Source organism: Elephantulus edwardii, unplaced genomic scaffold (genome assembly GCF_000299155.1).
Source record: "Elephantulus edwardii isolate Elephantulus edwardi_28Jun2011 unplaced genomic scaffold, EleEdw1.0 scaffold00071, whole genome shotgun sequence".
Lineage (NCBI taxonomy): Eukaryota > Metazoa > Chordata > Mammalia > Macroscelidea > Macroscelididae > Elephantulus > Elephantulus edwardii.
Window position 1 is genome coordinate 5,334,439 of NW_006399821.1, and position 17,299 is coordinate 5,351,737.

General features: G+C 41.4%; 1 protein-coding gene across 2 annotated transcripts in view; it reads left to right on the forward strand.

Moving 5' to 3' along the window:
* The window catches only part of WRNIP1 (Werner helicase interacting protein 1), a 37,921-nt gene extending 22,768 nt beyond the window's left edge, over window positions 1-15,153 (forward strand). The window contains exons 4-7 of one of the 2 annotated variants that reach the window (XM_006888705.1): window positions 8,457-8,686; window positions 13,269-13,424; window positions 14,105-14,184; window positions 14,875-15,153. In XM_006888705.1, coding sequence (XP_006888767.1) covers window positions 8,457-8,686; window positions 13,269-13,424; window positions 14,105-14,184; window positions 14,875-15,150 — 742 coding nt within the window. In that variant the 3' untranslated portion in view covers window positions 15,151-15,153. The remainder of the gene's footprint in view (window positions 1-8,456; window positions 8,687-13,268; window positions 13,425-14,104; window positions 14,185-14,874) is intronic. The other variant, XM_006888706.1, reaches the window with a different exon arrangement.
* Window positions 15,154-17,299: the final 2,146 nt, after the last annotated feature.

A 17,299-nucleotide genomic window follows, 5' to 3' on the forward strand; every position in this document is an offset into this window, starting at 1 on the left:
TACCAGTAAAACAAAGAGATTTAAAAGAACACAATCTACAGCTTATGGCTAGATGAGCAAGTAGGTATGAGAGTAATGGTTGATGAGGTCAGAATATAAAAGCTTTTGCTATTGATAAGACACATTTTGGCATGTTAGATATGATATTTTTAATTTCCCCAGTTTAGATAGTCAGTTTCTAATTTGCCCATCCCTATGGTAAGATTCTGAGCAGGACAGTGATGCAACCTGATCTACATTTTAGGAAACTCATTGGCAGCTTTGGAGAGAGAGGGTTGGTTAGAGGGAGCGACCTCAGGAGGCAGGAGAACATGATTTGAATGAAGTCAGGAGAAGCAGAAAGAGGAGACTGCCATGAAAAATGGAGACCAGGTAAAATCTGTGAAGCTTTGGTAGTGATAGTGAGAGATCACAAAAACTCAAACCTAGGTGACTGGGCTGATGGTTGTACTTTTGAACAAGAATAGAAACAGGGTTATGGGTAGAAGATAATGGGGACTTCAGTGGGTCATAGTTGAACCTATGAGATTTCAAGGCAATTCAAAGAGCAGTTCAGTAGGCAGTTAGATACACATCTCTGAAGAACAGTGAAAAGGTTTAAGACAGATTTGAGAGGCTTCAATATTTAAAGGGTAATATGGCCCATGTCTTTTGGATGATGCTCAGGAAAAGTTAGTGGTAGCCAGGAGCTAAAGGTGATAAATTGAAGGCTGTCAGAATATATTAAGTGGGGGAAAAAATAACCCTAAGGAAGGTAGAGGAACCAGGAAGGGAGGAGGCAAACCAGAGGGCGGCCTTGAGAGGAGAGTTTCATCAGAGTGCTCTGTTCTGTTGTATCATTTGGACTTAGGCTTGGTCGCTTATTAAAAAAAAAATTAGATTAACTGGCTGTTTATGTCTATATTGTTTATGGATCACACTTTATGCAGTGTCTTCAGAGACCTAAGCCCTTATCTTTCTGTTCCACTACCCTCTAGACTGTATGCCCCAAGGAGGCTGCTGGGGTTCTGGTCATTGTACTTGTATTCCAGATAACAGGAAGGAAGAATAGCAAACCTCTCCTCTTTAAGGAAGCTCTGGCAGTCTACTGGTAAACTGCACTGCATTCCAAAGGCACATGGTTCTCATCCACCAGCTGCTCCAGAGTAGAAAGAAGGACAATCTCCTGCTGTGCAATTTACTCCCTCTGAAAGCCCCCAGAGGGTCAAATATGAGTTGGTTCAGACTTGAAGGCATAAAACAACTCCTCTTTCAGGAGGTAATCTTTAAAGTGACACTCTACACACAGTGAGATGTTCCTGAAAAGAAAATAGGTAGTGGCTTAGGGTCTAACTGAAAGGTTTTACTAGAGCAGCCAAATGCTTCAAAAAGGATTTTACTTTCTTGTGATATTAATTATATTGTTCAATAATTTCCACACTCTGTTGAATCACCTGTCTTGTGGGATGGAAATGAGAAGGTATCTCTTCCAGTCAGTTGACTAGGTATTTAGATGTCTTCCAAATTTCTTTGCATAGGCTTGTAAGCATGTACCTGTGCATCAGCTGGTACTCCATCAATTCTTGGGCTTTATTTCTTTTTTCCCCCCAATGCTTTTAATGCAGTTTGAACATCTTCCTTCATTGCCGCTGGTTCTTGATGATATGGTTCATTATACTTCTTGAAATGTTTCAGTGTTGATCAATTCCTTTTGGTACAGTGACTGTATTTTTTCCATTTTCTTTTGAGGTACTTTCCTGAGGTGCTAGAACTTTCCTGACCTTGGAGGAAGAGCCCCAAACAATGTGGTACTGAGATTGGAGTTTAACATGTCTTTTTAGGGGCCACTGTTCTGTCCACAATGGACCATGACAGTAAATAAAGTACAGTGTGATAAGGAGAAAGTAAATTTGTTTTGCTTTCACTGGAAGCAGCAATATTTAGACCTCTGCCTTGAATATTTGCTGTGCTGGAGAATATGCTAATAAAATAATTTCACTAATTAGAAAAAGTATGTGACAGTTACAGTAATCACTTATAATTAATTTAAAACCAAATGTGTTAAATAATTGAAAGAAAAACTATGATTTGTAAACTTTCACATATTAAGAGCATTATGCATGTGTCGTGCTCTATGTAAAGCATTTTAGGTGTATTCTCATTTAATCCTCCATATAGCTCTTCAAGGTAGATACTGATTCCTTCTATAGATTTGAAAACTGAGATATAGAAAATCTTTCCTGAGCCCACCAAGCTTGATAGTGATGAAACCCAACAACTGTTGTTGGATGCCTCTGAGTTACTTCTATTCGGACTGCAGAGCCCTTTACTTCCTTTTCCAGAATGGCTACTGAGAGAATCCAATCACAGGAAACAGCAGCTGTGCTTTTTCTCTATGTGAAACTACACTACCCCTTTTTTCCCAGGAATAGTTATCTGAGACCCTAGCCTACATCCCTGTCTTGAAGGAAGCATCTGTAAACATCCCTTTCCCCAAGTCCCTTGTAAGAAAATATAAAATCCCTATCTAATTCTTAGTGGGGGCTGGGCTTCTGCTTGAGAGACAGCCCAGCAGTTTCTCCTCAGTAAACTGTCTTGGCCTGTACTGGGTTCTGGCAGTCCTGTGTATGGTAGAAGAAAGTCCTGCCTGGTCCAAAACCATTCTCTCAGTCAGGCCCTGCTGTGTTTTAGCCCACTATTACAGCCACTGTGTCTGTCCACCTTGCTGAGAGTTTCCCTCTATTTCACTGACTCTACCAAGCATGAGGGACTGGCCCCTCATAGCATATCCTAAGTATGTGAAAAGACATCTTGCTATCTTTACTTATATCCAGCATTTTGGCTGCACTTCTTGGAAGACAGGTTATGTTACAGCAGTGTACCCATTCCTTGAGAATTCCAATCTGATTAAAAAGGGTAACAAGTGAAAAATATATCGTTTGGTTAAAAAAACAAACCCACTGCTATTCAGCGAGTTCTGACTGACGCTAACTATCCATTGGGTTTCTATAGCTGCAGATCTTTTGGACAGGAGACTGCCTGTCTTTCTCCCTTAGAGCAGCTGGTGGATCCAAACTGCTGACTTTTCTGTTAGGAACCCATACATTTAATCCTGCATCACCAGGGCTCCTTTCCCTATGATATTGTTAGGTACCCTCAACATAACTAAGATTGATAGCAACCCTGTGCACCTCAGATCAGAGTCTTTCCCTATCTTTTGCCATCATCACAATTTTCTCCATGCTTATTTTAGTCACTATGTCAGTGTGTCTTTTTGGAGATCTTCCTGCCTTTGGCTGACCTTCTACTCTTCCCAGCATAATGTCTTTTTCCAAAGACTGGCCCCTCCTGACAACTTGCCCAAAGTAAGTGATACGAAGTTTCACCATACATACCTATAATAAGCACACTGATTACACTTCCTCTGTGACAGGCTTGCTTGTTCTTTTGGCCATCCATGGATATTCAATACTTTTCTCCAGCACCACAGTTCAAAGTCATCAGTTATTCTTGGGTTTTCCTTATTCATTGTCCACCTTTGAGATATATGAAACATTTGGAAAACCATGACTTGAGTCAGGCACTCTTTAGTCTTGGCATACCTGGGTCCTGCTCTTTAACACTTCAGAAAAGTCCTTGGCAGCATGTTTTTCTAATGTAATATTGACTGCTGAAGATTATCCAGAAGCGACTGAAATAGTACATTGACAGAGAACTACCTGAAATAAATACAAGCTGGATTTAGAATAGACCGTGGCACTAAGAACATCATTGCCAGTGTCATACGAATCTTGGCTGAAAGCATAGAGTATCAGAGAAATGTCTATATTTCATTGACTATGCTGGGTAGAGTAGAGGGACAGCGCAGGAGGGGAAGACCCTCTATGAGGTGGATTGATTCAGTGACTGGGGTAATCACGATGGGTGTGTCAGAGGCAATGCAATTGGCACAGGATAGAGAAGGGTTTAGGGCTGTTGTACATAGGGTCTCTATGAGTCGCAAACGACTCAACGGCACATAACAACAACATGCAAAGGCATTTGACAGGATGGATTACAACAAATTGTGTGTGGCTAACATTGGGAATAATGGTAATCCTGGAACACCTGATTGTGCTCTTGAGAAACCTCTTCTTGGAGGCGGAGGCAGTCATTAGAACAGAGCAAGGAAATACTACATGATTCAAAATCAGGAAAGGAGTGTGTCAGGGAAGTGTCCTGTCTCCATACCTTTTCAATCTCTGTGCAGACCAGATCATTCAAAAGGCTGGACTTCATGAGGAGGAATGTAGCAACAGGGTTACAGTTTGCATTATGCAGATGACAGTCTTACTTACTGAAACTGAGGAAGGCCTGACACATTTGTTGCAGAGGGTAAAGGCTGTAGTCTGCAATATGACTGGAAGCTCAACTTCAAGAAGGCAAAGATTCTCACTGTCGGGCCAGTTGACGGGATCGTGATAGATGGAGAAGAGTTTGAGATTGTTAACAGTTTCTGTTTTCTTTGGCATCAGTAGTCAGTTGTAATCCGTGGTGCAGACTTTGTTCTTCTTCAGTAAGTGCTTCAAGTCTTCACTTTCTGCAAGCATCATGCAGGTTTTTGATGAATCCTACTCCCATACTAATACCACATTCTTCTTCTTATATTCAGCTTCTTAGATTATCTTTTCTCCATTCCTCTTTAATCTATATGCTGAGTAAATAATCCAAGAGGTCCTTTGGTTCAGAGTTTAAAAACTGGAGGAGGACTCTTTCCAACTACGTAAAATACATCCTACCTTAGTCAGGAAATCAAAAGATGAATTGCATTGGGAAAATCCTCTGTCGACTTCTCCAGAGTACTGGAAAGTAATGATATTAGTCTAGAGACCAAGATGCATCTTATCCATGCTGTGTTCTTCGCCAAATATGCTTCTGATCCATGATACGGTCTTCGCAATTACTTGCTGTGCATCAGAGAGCTGGACAGTGACTAAGGATGACAGAAGAAGAATCAGTACCAACCATGGACTGCTTGGCTCCACAATCAACACCAATAACAGCTTCTTCACCTTAAATGATGATGATTGGAAATGAAGGCAATACAGTATTAGAGTATATAATACCTCCTATCCTGTAATTATCCTGAAATGATTGGAACAGCACGTCAACAGAAAGCTGCCAGATGTGCAGGCTGGGTTAGAAGAGGCCGTGGTACTAGGGATATTAGATCTTGGCTGAAATCAGGAAGTATCAGAGGAATGTCTTGTCTGTGTTTTATTGACTATGCAAAGGCATTTGACTGTTTGGACCAAAACAAATTATGGCTAACTCTGAGAAGAATGAGAATCCCAGAATGCTTGATCATGCTTATAAAAAGCCTATATGTGGACCAGGAGGCAGTCCTCAGAACAGAGCAAGCAGAGCAGGGAAGCACTGCATTTTTAAAAATTGTTCAGAATGTACATCAGGGATGCATCCTGTCTCCATACCTTTTTAGCTTATGTGCAGAACAGATTATCTTGGAGGCTGGGCTATATGAGGAGAAATGTAGAATCAAGGTTGGAGGAAGACTCATCAGCCATCTCCGTTATGCAGATGACACAACCCTGCTTGCTGAAACTGAGGAAGACCTGAAGCGCTTGCTGCAGAAGGTCAAGGACTGCAGCCTTTAATATGGATTGAAGCTCAACATCAAGAAAACAAAGATTCTCACCACTGGGCCTGTTGGCAGCATCATGATTAGTGGTGAAGAGATTGAGATTGTTAACAACTTCAGTTTGCTTGGTTCCACAATCAACACTCTTGGTACCAGCAGCCAGGAAATTAAAAGATGAATTGCCTTGGGAAACTCTGCTGTCAGAGACCTCTCCAAAGTACTGAAGAGCAACTATGTCAGTTTGGAAACTAAGGTACGCCTGATCCAGGCTATAATCTGCAATTGCTTGCTATGTGTCAAAAAGCTGGACAAAGACAAAGAAGGAGAATTTATGATTTTGTGCTGTGATGCTGGAAAAGAGTTTTGAATATACCATGGACTGCTAAAAGAAAAACAGATTTTGTCTAGAGAGGGTGAAACCAGACTTCTTCTTGGAGGCCAGGATTCTGAATCTGTCTGACATAATTTGAACATATTACAAGGAAAGACCAGTCCTTGGAGAGGGCAGTGCAAGAGAGAAAGACCCTCAATGAGATGGATTGATTCAGTGACTGGGATAATGGGGGTAGTTGTGTCAGAAACAGTAAGATTGGCACGGGATAGAGTGGGGTTTAAGGCTGTTTGTTGTACATAGGGTTGCTGTGAGTAGCAGGCGTCCTGACAGCACATAACAACATCCTCTAGTTGTAAGAACACTTTCTACTTCTAAATATACATAAAGAACAAATCCATATACAGAGGTGTGCTTCTGGTTTGATAGTGTTAAGATAGTGCAAGTGACTTCTCCTGAATTCTTCATTTGTTTGTTTGTGTTTGTTTGTTTGTTTGTTTGTTTTTGTTTTTAATTTTAATTTTGTCTAATGTATTAGAGTGTTCTTAAAGTTGTATTTAGAGGTCTGAGAGCCCATTTGTTTTTCAGAACACTACTAAGTAAAACATCAGGATTGAAATTATACTTAGTACTCTTCAAAATTTATATAAAAAAATAAGATGGAAAATTGATGGTTGCATGGATGAGTAGGTACATAAAAGAAAGTCAGCTCTTACTACCTCTGAGCAGTAGAAATATTTTGTTTTCTTCTTTATACTTTCCATATTATTTTCAAAGATAAAGACTTCTCTTTGAGGTTATGAGACTATGTGTGTATTACTTGTCTGTTACTACCCAGCAATGGTAGAAGAATGATCTCCTGCCCTTGGAGACTCAGTGCGTTGGGCCCAGTCAGTTATGAAAACAGTGTTTGACAGGATTCCTTCCATTAGCGTTCCAATATTACCATTTTCTTCCTACAAAATGTCCTGCAGGCCTTTTTTTTTTTTTGCTAGGAATCTTTTCAAGGGATAAAATAACTTGCTTTAATGAGTTGCAAGACAAACTGAGACTTTAAAGGCAGTGTTGCTTCTTTTTGTCCTCTCCTACCCAAAAATAGTATGCAGTTAACAGCCCCAAGTGTGATTCTTCTGCAGATGTTGGTACAAGCATGCGCTTCCTCCTGACTTCAGTCCTTGTATTACACATTTTATTTTTGTGTAGTCTATAATCTTCCAGAAAGTTTGCTAAGCACTGTGTTTGAGGAACGGTCAACTTGTTTTTAGGTGTGGCCTTCATGTCTCGTTTGATTATCTGATTGGGTGTCTGCTGAGATGGTGCCCTCAGGGACAGTGAAGATGCCAATGACCTGGGGTCCTTGAAGTGGTCATAAGTCTGATGAGAGAGCCATTGATGATGAAGTGAAGACCAGGTTAGATGATGGATGGCCCCACAGTAAACAAGTGGAAGTCTTAGTTTTAGATAAGTAAGGGAAGGAGGTGAGCCATTTATAAAGTGTTAGAACTAAATCTTCTAGTGAGTGAAATACTAATCTAGTATTATTCCGGTTACTCACCAAGGAAATAGAGAGTAAGTGTAAAGTAAGACATTGTGTGTTGACTTTTAAAAATAGAATATGCATTGAATCAGAACCCTCCTTCTTCAGCACAGCTAATGCCTGTAAACTGTTTTTGTGATCTGCTTGGGAAGGTCCTGACTGATTTATTAATTACTATCAGCATTTTTAATTCTTTTTACTTCATAAATTTATAAGTATAATTTGAGCCAAGAAATAATAAAACCCTCAAGTTACTAAATATTTTAGATCTTTTTTTAACTAAAAGCGGAAACTTTTTCTGATTTCAGACTCAGAATGCTAATTCACATTTAGAAATGTGGTTGTCACATCAGCTTAGTCCTCACATTGGGAAAGTAAGGATGTCTCTCACAGCTTGGTTCTAGTGTTGATTCTGAGTTCTGATTGGTTTCAAGGGGGTGACCTTTCAGTTTAATATACAGTGTTGTCCTGTTTACCTGCTGTTCCAGAGCCCTGCACAGTCCTCCTGCTGCATCATAATTAAACGAAGGCCTTTATTTGAAACAGGAGTTAAGTCACAGAATCTCTGAAGCTAAACAGAATTGGTATTATGATGAGATGTTGTCCTTTCTGTGTCTTCACACATTTCTATAAGCATATGTATCATTGCAGAGTCAGGGAGAGTCTGGAAGCCTGTGTTTTCTCTCTGCTTTCCTAATAAACAATTTAAGTAGAAGATGCAGTTGTCTAACTTTTATAGGATTAGAAGCAGGTAGTATGTTAACATAGACCTTCCAAAACATGCATTGTCTCTTCACACATGCTTGTAAATGTGTCATTGTATCTACAACATGAGTTAAGAATGAGGGGCAAAGGCCTCGAACCTAATATAGCTTGCCAGAGACTTTACAAGAAATGTGATTAGGTGAGCTGTACCACACGATGAAGGGTGTTTGTGCCCATGTCATTAATCATCCTTGGTTGTGTTACAGGCCCCCTGTGCTCATAGAGGATAAAGCCGTGGATACATTGGCTTATCTCAGTGATGGAGATGCCCGAACTGGACTGAACGGGTTGCAGCTGGCAGTTCTGGCCAGGTTAAACTCAAAGAAGATGTTTGGTAAAAAAGGTGGGCAAAGCTATTCTCCCAGTCGAGTTCTGATCACAGAGAATGACGTGAAGGAGGGACTACAGCGATCCCACATCCTGTATGACCGAGCAGGTAAGTCAGAGCATGGAGAAAGTGAATCCTTGATAAAATCAGGCATGTTCAGCTTCCAAGATATCCACACAGAACTGCCTTCATCTCAGAAAACCTGGTCCTGATCATCCTTAAGAACCACCTAAAGCAGGAGCAGTCCTGGCAGAAATTAAAGTACATTTTACAATCTGAAATCAGAGGGAGCTTTTCACTTCCTCCCTGATGGCATCTTTTAAAACACAAGTACCTTTGAAAACCTGTGTATTTAGTTAACAGTGAATAACTTTTGTGGTCATTTACAGTGGCTGTAAATGATGAAAGAATTGTTATAAAAAGCAGTTTTATTTTAATTCATTTTAATTGAGAAACCTCTGTAAACTAAAAGTTTCGCTTACATGGAGTTTTCATTTTGTAATGTTGTTAAGTGCTTTTGAGTTGAGCACGACTCATAGCAACTCTATGAAGAAAAGACCTGAACCCTGTGCTATAACTATCATTGTTTCTCTGTTCATAGTTTCCAAAGGGAGGTTATTTAGGAAGTGAATACCACTCCTGCTTTCAAGCCTGTCTTAATCTGGAAGCTCCAACATGGGTAACCATTATGGCATTTAACACACCTGTGGCAGAGTGTTCAGCTTCACAGCACATTGACAGACCAGTGTGCTATACCATTCAGAAGAATATTTGTCCCATACACAACTAACACCACTCAGTCAGTCCCCAAATGACTTTTAAATACAAAAGTCTGCCCACCAGATCCTGACTGACTCTAAGCAAGAGGCATCCAGCAGCCCACAGCTCATTGTTAGCTAAATCCAGCAAATCAAATCAGCTCACACACATTTGTGAACAAAATAAAAAAAAAACAACCAAACAGTCCACACTCGACCCTCAACTAAAACAAGAAAACCCACCTTCCAGAATCCAACTGCTTCACACATGAGTCTCTAAACTTGAGCTTCATTTTGTAATAACGCTGTAAAAATTTAATTGCATCCTATGCAATTATCTACTGACCGAGAGCCACATTTACAAGGATAAGGCAGAATTAAAGGTTATAAATGCCCCACACTTGCACCTTTTATGGAAGAGGCATATGACGCAACAGGTAGATTAGGCTGGGCGCCTGGTACTTGAGCATTTGTGGTGTTCTGAATGTACATATATTACAGTCACTGGGATAGAATTTCCACATCTTGAAAAGCTGTGTCTGTCTGGGAAGGTGATAAATAACCATTCTAACACATCACGTAGGCTGAACCGTTTCTGTGGTATTCCCATAGGCTTTCTGATGGCACAGTCCTTGCTATTCTCAGAGACGGCAGAGGGGGCTTAGGAATGGCCTCTGGGTGCAACTGCCTCTTCACAAGTGACCGCTGCATGGCTTTCGCATGGTGGCTGATGTTTTTGTGAAGCAGGCGGGTGTTACTTTGTTCAGAGGACACACATTTGATGAAAAATTCTAGGAGGAGATGACTTACTTGTCATCATCCTGGTGGGAGTGTGTCCTTGATGAGGCTTCATGATGAGATAGTCTGGAGCCTTCTCTTAATGGGCCACAGAGTCCAAGCTGGTGCTCTTCCTGTCCTTTGAATGTCAGAGGAATTCTTGACAAAACTGGAGATTTAAGACATTCTGGATATAAAACCCATTATTTATGTTTGACTCATTAGGACTTGGAGATCAGAATAAAATAGTGTTTTTAAGAGGCAGGGAACTCCCACCTATAGATTGTCTACAGTGCTCCCTGTAGACTCCCCTCCCTCCCTGTTTTGTCATATTGTCAGTTAGCAACCAGACAACTACCCTGTAATAGGACATCATCTATCACTGAGTTGAGTATTTTATAGACATCTTTTTTCATTTTCAAAACCTTGTCACCATAATTAACCTTGTGCCCATTAAGTTGTTAGGCGTCAGAGAGTTGGACAATGACAAGGAGGATAGAAGGAGAATTCATGCCTTTGAGCTTTGGTATTGGAGAAGAGTATTGAGGGTACCATGGACTGCTAAGAAAACAAACAGATTCATCCCAGAGAGGGTTAAACCGGGCTGCTCCTTGGAGGCAATGATTCTGAGGCTTCGTCTGACATACTTTGGTCATGTTGTAAGGAGAGGACCGGTCCTTGGAGAAGGACATCATGCTTGGGAGGGTGGGGGCCAGGCGCAGGAGGGGAAGGCCTTCTGGGAGGTGGATTGATTCGGTGACTGGGGTTAATTGGGATGATTGTGTCGGAGACAATGAGATTGGCACAGGACAGAAAAGAGTTTAGTGCCGTTGTACATAGGGTCACTTTAGTGCCGTTGTACATAGGGTCACTATGAGTCACAAGCAACTCGAGTGCACATAACAACAACAGCAGCAACCATTAATTAAGTTGATTCCAACTCATAGCAAATCCCCCAGACAGAGTAGAATGGTCCCTTAGACAAGCTGTCAGTCTTTGTGGACATAAACAACTTCTTTGTTCTCGCATGGAATAGCTTGTGGGTTCAAATTGTCAGTTAACCTCTCAGTTAGCAGCTGAATGCTTAAACCACTGTGTCACTTAGACTCAATAAAAGAACCTTATTACATAGTTACTGTTAGCTCCATATATACGAGTGAGAAAACTTGACATTCGCAGAGTGGCTCAGACTCTTTCATCTCAGTCTGATTTCAGGAACTGTGCAGTGTTGCTTTCTTGTCAGGCCATTCAGGTCAGTCATAGCCCTTGTAGAGTCCTCTTCCCCACACGGGACACCAGAGATGTCTAGTCCTTGCTTTTCTACCTCTAGGGCAGCCATATGTGACTCCCCAACTCCTTGTTGCACTAGGAGGAGCTGACCATGGAGGTTACTACTGCATGAGGTATCGCTCCGTGGGTTGCAGCCCCACAGTTGCCACTCCATGAGACGCTGCCCCACAGGGTGTTCATGAGATGGGGATGCCCAGACCATCATGAGTCCAGGTATAGAGCATGATCTCAGTGCCCTCAACACTAGTAAGGTGTTTATAATTCTTGGGCCTTTTCATCACTCCGGTGAAACAAAAGACCCTTGCTCCTGAATTCTTAGTCTTTCCTTTAATGCTGCTTAGTTTGTAGTTAGTCATTTTTGAGATCCAGTAACTAGCTCAGCTATTTCTACATCTCAGCTGTTTTTCACAATGAAAAATTTCCAAATAAAAGCAGATTTTCTGCAATGCATTGAAGTTCAGTTTTGACAATATAAAATGTGAGCTCAGAAGCAGTATAGTAAAAGTAGTATCACAGAATAAAAATAGTATCTAACTCTTAAGTAGTATTTAATCTGTGCTAGGTATGTATAAGAGTTGTGTTTTTACTACCCCCTTTTTCCAGAGGAAAAGCCTGAGGCATTGAGAAGGAACTTGTACATGGTCACATAGCTAAATAGGTGGGAGTTCAAACCCAGGCTGCCTGGCTCCAGAACCTACACTCTTAACCACTATTCCAGATTGCATGTGCTGAAAGTCAGAGACAGCAATAGCCCATTCTGTCTACTGGTTTCATTTTGACACAGTAAACAGTATTTTTCTCTGTTTCCTGTATACCTGTAGCTGCCAACCTTATGCTCATCTTCAGAGAGGAAAGTAACCTAGAATGGGCGTTTCCAGGTGGGTGGGCCCACAACCTGTAGTGCTCACCCAAACACTCCGGCGCTTCTCAGTGGTGTTAGACTGTAACTGAGAAAGCCCAAGCCAGAGGACAATGCCCCCATCCATGTGAGAGGATATACTTCGGTTCTCTGAATTCTGAGCTGCTCAGGCCTCTGGAGTCAGCTCAGGGCCCCAACTTCTGGCAAGGCCAGTGCTGATGGAGAGTTGTCTTTTACTCCAAGACAAAAGTCAGCTGACCAGCAAGCAAGCCTGAAAGCTAGGACTCACAACCATGGTCCGCGTATTGAGGCAGGTCCATCTTAGCTTGTATGTTGGCGTGGTCGTGGTGCTGAACACCAATCCACGGACTAATGAGAATAAAGAGGATGTCAGTCCTTTGCCCATTCTGGACAGGGTACACTCTTTAACATAAGGAAGAAAAGACTGACTGCTTTTTAAGAATTGTATCACTATGATTGTCTGCTCATAAAGAACCTTTTCCTCTAAAACATGTTTTACTCATCTTCTTGTATTTTAGTCCAACAAGAAGTTGAGCCCTGGTGAGGACAGAGGTGCTACAGGAGAGCTCATTTTCACTCCTGACCCTGCCACACAATTCCCATAGGAGATGGGGGACTTGTTTTAAATGACCCCGTCTGGGAGTGACAAATGGGCTACAGCACTGAGATTGTCTCTTAGCACCCTCTGCCTGGCAGCACCACTATGGACTGAGAAGACTGCTTTTACAAGGGAAAGGCTGCCTTTTCCCTGGCCATGCAGGTCCTGGCAGTGCCATGTGCCAGCACTGTGTAGAGTGACATTGATTTGTACCTTCCTGCTGAGCTGTATGAGAGCTGCTCTCAAGCCTTACTGCCCTTCAGGGTTTCAGAGTGCATTTATTGTGTGACAGGATGCTTTTAAAATCAGCCAGTTGAAGTAAACACAGAGCTCTTTGGACCCTCTCTCCCTGCCAACTGACACTTGAAGATGTTCTTTGGTATCTAGGGGAAGAGCATTATAACTGCATATCTGCGCTTCACAAGTCCATGCGTGGCTCAGACCAAAATGCCTCTCTCTACTGGCTGGCTCGCATGCTTGAAGGAGGAGAAGACCCTCTCTACGTGGCGAGGAGACTTGTGAGATTTGCCAGTGAGGATATAGGTGAGTGTGGCAAGAGATTTCAGGGCCTGGGGGGAGGCATCTTTGCTTTTCTGTGATCTGTCTTAGATATCATATGAGACAGACCGTTAAGGAGATTCTTAAATAATGCACTGAGAAATTTCATTTTTTATTATGTATATGCTTCTAAGTGTTTTTGCTCTAAAATCACATATTTCAGTCATGGTTTTACTCTCCTGAGTGGCTGCCTGTTAAGTGTATTGGACTACAAGACAATTTTTAATTTCCCCAGAGTAGGGTGTTCGTATTTTTATTGAACAGCTACTGAGATAGGAATGGGAGATTCTGGATACTATTTAAAGTGAAAGATTAGAAAACCTTACCTATTTCTTGGTCCTTGTAAGTCTTGGTTTTTGTATATTTAGCTAGGGGAATGCTTCAATGATTATTGCTCCTTAGGCTTGCCTATCTAGTCTCTTGTTTCTCCTGTTTGATACAATTTTTCTTCATACCCTACCTGCAGCATAGTAACCCACCACACAGTACATAGTTCTTGACTAAATTAATGAGATCAAGAGAGGCCAGTCCCTCATGCTAATTGAGGTTGCTGGAGGTCAGTGCAGAGTCCATGCAGTGATTGCCCGCGTACTGAGTGTGCAGGCTCCGTCAGAGTGATAGTGAGTGCTGTGACTGACATTTTCCTTTGTCTCTGTGTGTGGCAGGTCTGGCAGACCCGTCTGCATTAACACAAGCAGTTGCTGCCTACCAAGGCTGTCATTTTATAGGCATGCCTGAATGTGAGGTAAAGTAATCAGCTCAATTCATTACCATCAGCCCCTCCTCCTGTGCCCTCTGTGGATTGGTGTATGTCAGCCTTGACCACGGAGGGATCAGCCACTGAGTCAGCTGCTCAGATTTTAGGTTGCTATAGTTATCGGTGAGGTAATATGATTTCTACTTGCTTGAGGAGTCCTGAAGTCTAAAGGAAGAACTTCAGGGCTTCTGGGAGCAAAAATGTTGAGAAAGCTGAGCAGAAAGTCCTTCAGAGTTTACCTCTGAAGAGAGAAGCTGCATGCTTATCTGTTTTATCTATCATTGGGGTTTTAAGAAAATTTGTCTTTAGTGAGAGTTCTGCAATTTGGGGAAAAAAATGGCAACAACTCATTTGTTTCCAATTACCAATTTGTATGGAAATTTCTTTCCTCTGTGATAGTTATCTAAACTGTAGGCAAAAAGGTCATGGGAAGGGTTGTGGTTGTTGTTGCTGTCATGTATCATAGATTCCCAACCAACTCAGGCTGACCCTCTAGCTGGTGAATCACATGGGAAGACATTGCCCATCTTTCTCCTGCAGAGCAGCTATTGGATATGGACTGCTCATCTTTGGGTTGGCACTACAACCCTATACCCACTAAGCCACCAGTCATAAAGAATAAAGCAAAACTAACTTTATGACACCTTCCTAATGAAATACGCCCTTTCTGTATTATAGGTGCTTCTGGCCCAGTGTGTTGTCTATTTTGCCAGAGCCCCCAAATCTATTGAGGTTTACAGCGCCTACAACAATGTCAAAGCGTGCTTGAGGAACCACCAGGGGCCCTTGCCTCCTGTCCCACTGCACCTTAGAAATGCACCCACCAGGCTGATGAAGGATCTGGGCTATGGCAAAGGCTACAAGTACAACCCCATGTACAGTGAGCCTGTGGACCAGGAGTACCTGCCCGAAGAACTGCGAGGAGCTGACTTCTTCAAGCAGCGGCGATGCTGACTCAGGATTCTCATTGTGGGAGGGCCAGGAAGGAAGAGTCAGAAGGTGCCAGCCTCAGGAATCAGTTTGTGCCAGAATTTGAGAGTCCTGTAGGTGGCAGCACAGTTACTCAGCTAACCTTGTGGTGCTGGGATTGTGCTCATTTGCACTCTGGGCACAGGTTTTGCTTGTGAAAATATCTGGCAACTTTGTGCAATTCATGTTATAAGGAATTATCTATTTTGTCATAGTATTTAAGTCATAATGCCATTTCAGAATATCAGTTCTGTAGGGTTTTGTTCATTTATTTCAAAAATGTATATTCTAGGTAGTTTGAATTGTTAAAAAAAGTAATTGTGATTTAATACTGCATAGTGTTTTGGGTATTTTTTTTATATGCAAAGGTCTTATGAGCCAATAAAACTATTTCAAAGTACTCTTCAGTTCTTCAGATTTTTTTCTCCCTGCCTGGCATTGTAGGTACTGCCATCGGTTGTCACATTTTAGAAGCTAAATGCTATGAAAGAAGAACCATAATAGGTGAGAAGATTGGAGGGCTTAATGAGAAGTCAGAAAACTTTTTCATCTCAGCTTTACTTTTACTTCAAATAATGCACTCAAATAGATTTAAAGAGCTTATAAAAGAATCCAGTCTTCTGCTCATCCCTCCCTTCAAGATACTTCTTTCTGTAGCTCTTTATTTCTGAATAGTGTATTTTTGTTTTCCTTTTGAATGTTAGATTTGCAAGGACCAACCCATCCAGTAATCTGTCAATTCATGTTGTATTGGCCTTCAATACCCTTCCACCTCGGGATAGCTAGTCTTCATTTTGAATGCTACACACTTGGCTTCATAGACTATGCCTTTCTCCTGAAAGAAGATCTAGATATCTTTAGCTTTCATTCTCTGCTTCTTTCTGAGTCTTCTAGGGTCAAGGCCAGACCTCTTAAAATGGTTCTTGTATATACTTATATCTTTGACATCTTAGTTCTATCCTTTTTCTTTTTGTTCTCCTTTCTAGGAAATCCTTCAACTTTAGTTGCCATCCCTTTATTTTTGCTCACATGCTTTAAATTCAAAGAACTCCGTTTTATTCTCTCTTTACGTTGCTTTTTTTGTTTTGAAAGCCTTTATGTATTATGTATATGATGTCTCCATATTTTCATTTTTCTATTCTCACTACATGTTTCCAATATCTTCACCACTAGACCCATAGGCAACATGATTGATGAAGGAAAGATTGAAGTAGTCAACATTTTATCTTACTTGGCTTCACAGTTAGCATTCATGGTAATGTTGTTGTTGTTGTTAAGTGCTGTCAAGTCGCAGGCAACTCATAGTGACCCTGTGAAGATGTTCATGGTAATAGCAGTCAAGAAATCAAAAGGCAGGTTTCATTCAGAAAACCTGTGGAGAACTTCTCCAAAGTGCTAAAACATACGGATATAAGTTTAAAGTATACCTAAGGAAGGCTTGGTTTAGAAGAGGCCGTGGCACTAGAGACATTATTGCCAATGTCAGATGGCTCTTGACAGAAGGCAAAGAGTACCAGAGAGATATCTGTGTTTCATTGACTACGCAAAGACAACAAATTGTGTTTGACCTTCAGAATGGGAATCCCAGAACATTTGATTGTTCTTATGCAAAACCTATACTTGGACCAGGACGTTGTCCTCAGAACAGAGCAGGGAAAACATTGCGTGGTTCAAAATCAAGAAGGGAGTGTGTCAAGGATACGTCCTGACTCCACATGTTTTCAATCTATATCCAGAACAGATCATTCGGGAGGTTGGGTTTTGTGAAGAGCCATGTGGCCTCAAGATTGAAGGAAGACTCATCTGCAACCTACGTCATCAGATGACACAACCTTGCTTCCTGAAACTGAGGAGGACCTGAAGCACTTACTGCAGGTCAAGGACTTTAGTCTATAATATGGACTGAAGCTCAACATCAAGAAAACAAAGATTGTGAACATAGGACCAATTGGCAGCACCATGATGGATGGAGAAAAGATTGAAGTTGTTAAAAGTTACAGCTTGCTCAGCTCCACAATCAAAATTCTTGGCACCAGCAGTCAGGAAATCAAAAGACAAATTGCGTTAGGTAAATCTACTGTCAGAGACCTTTCCAGAGTACTGAGAAACAACAATGTCAATCTAGAGACTAAGG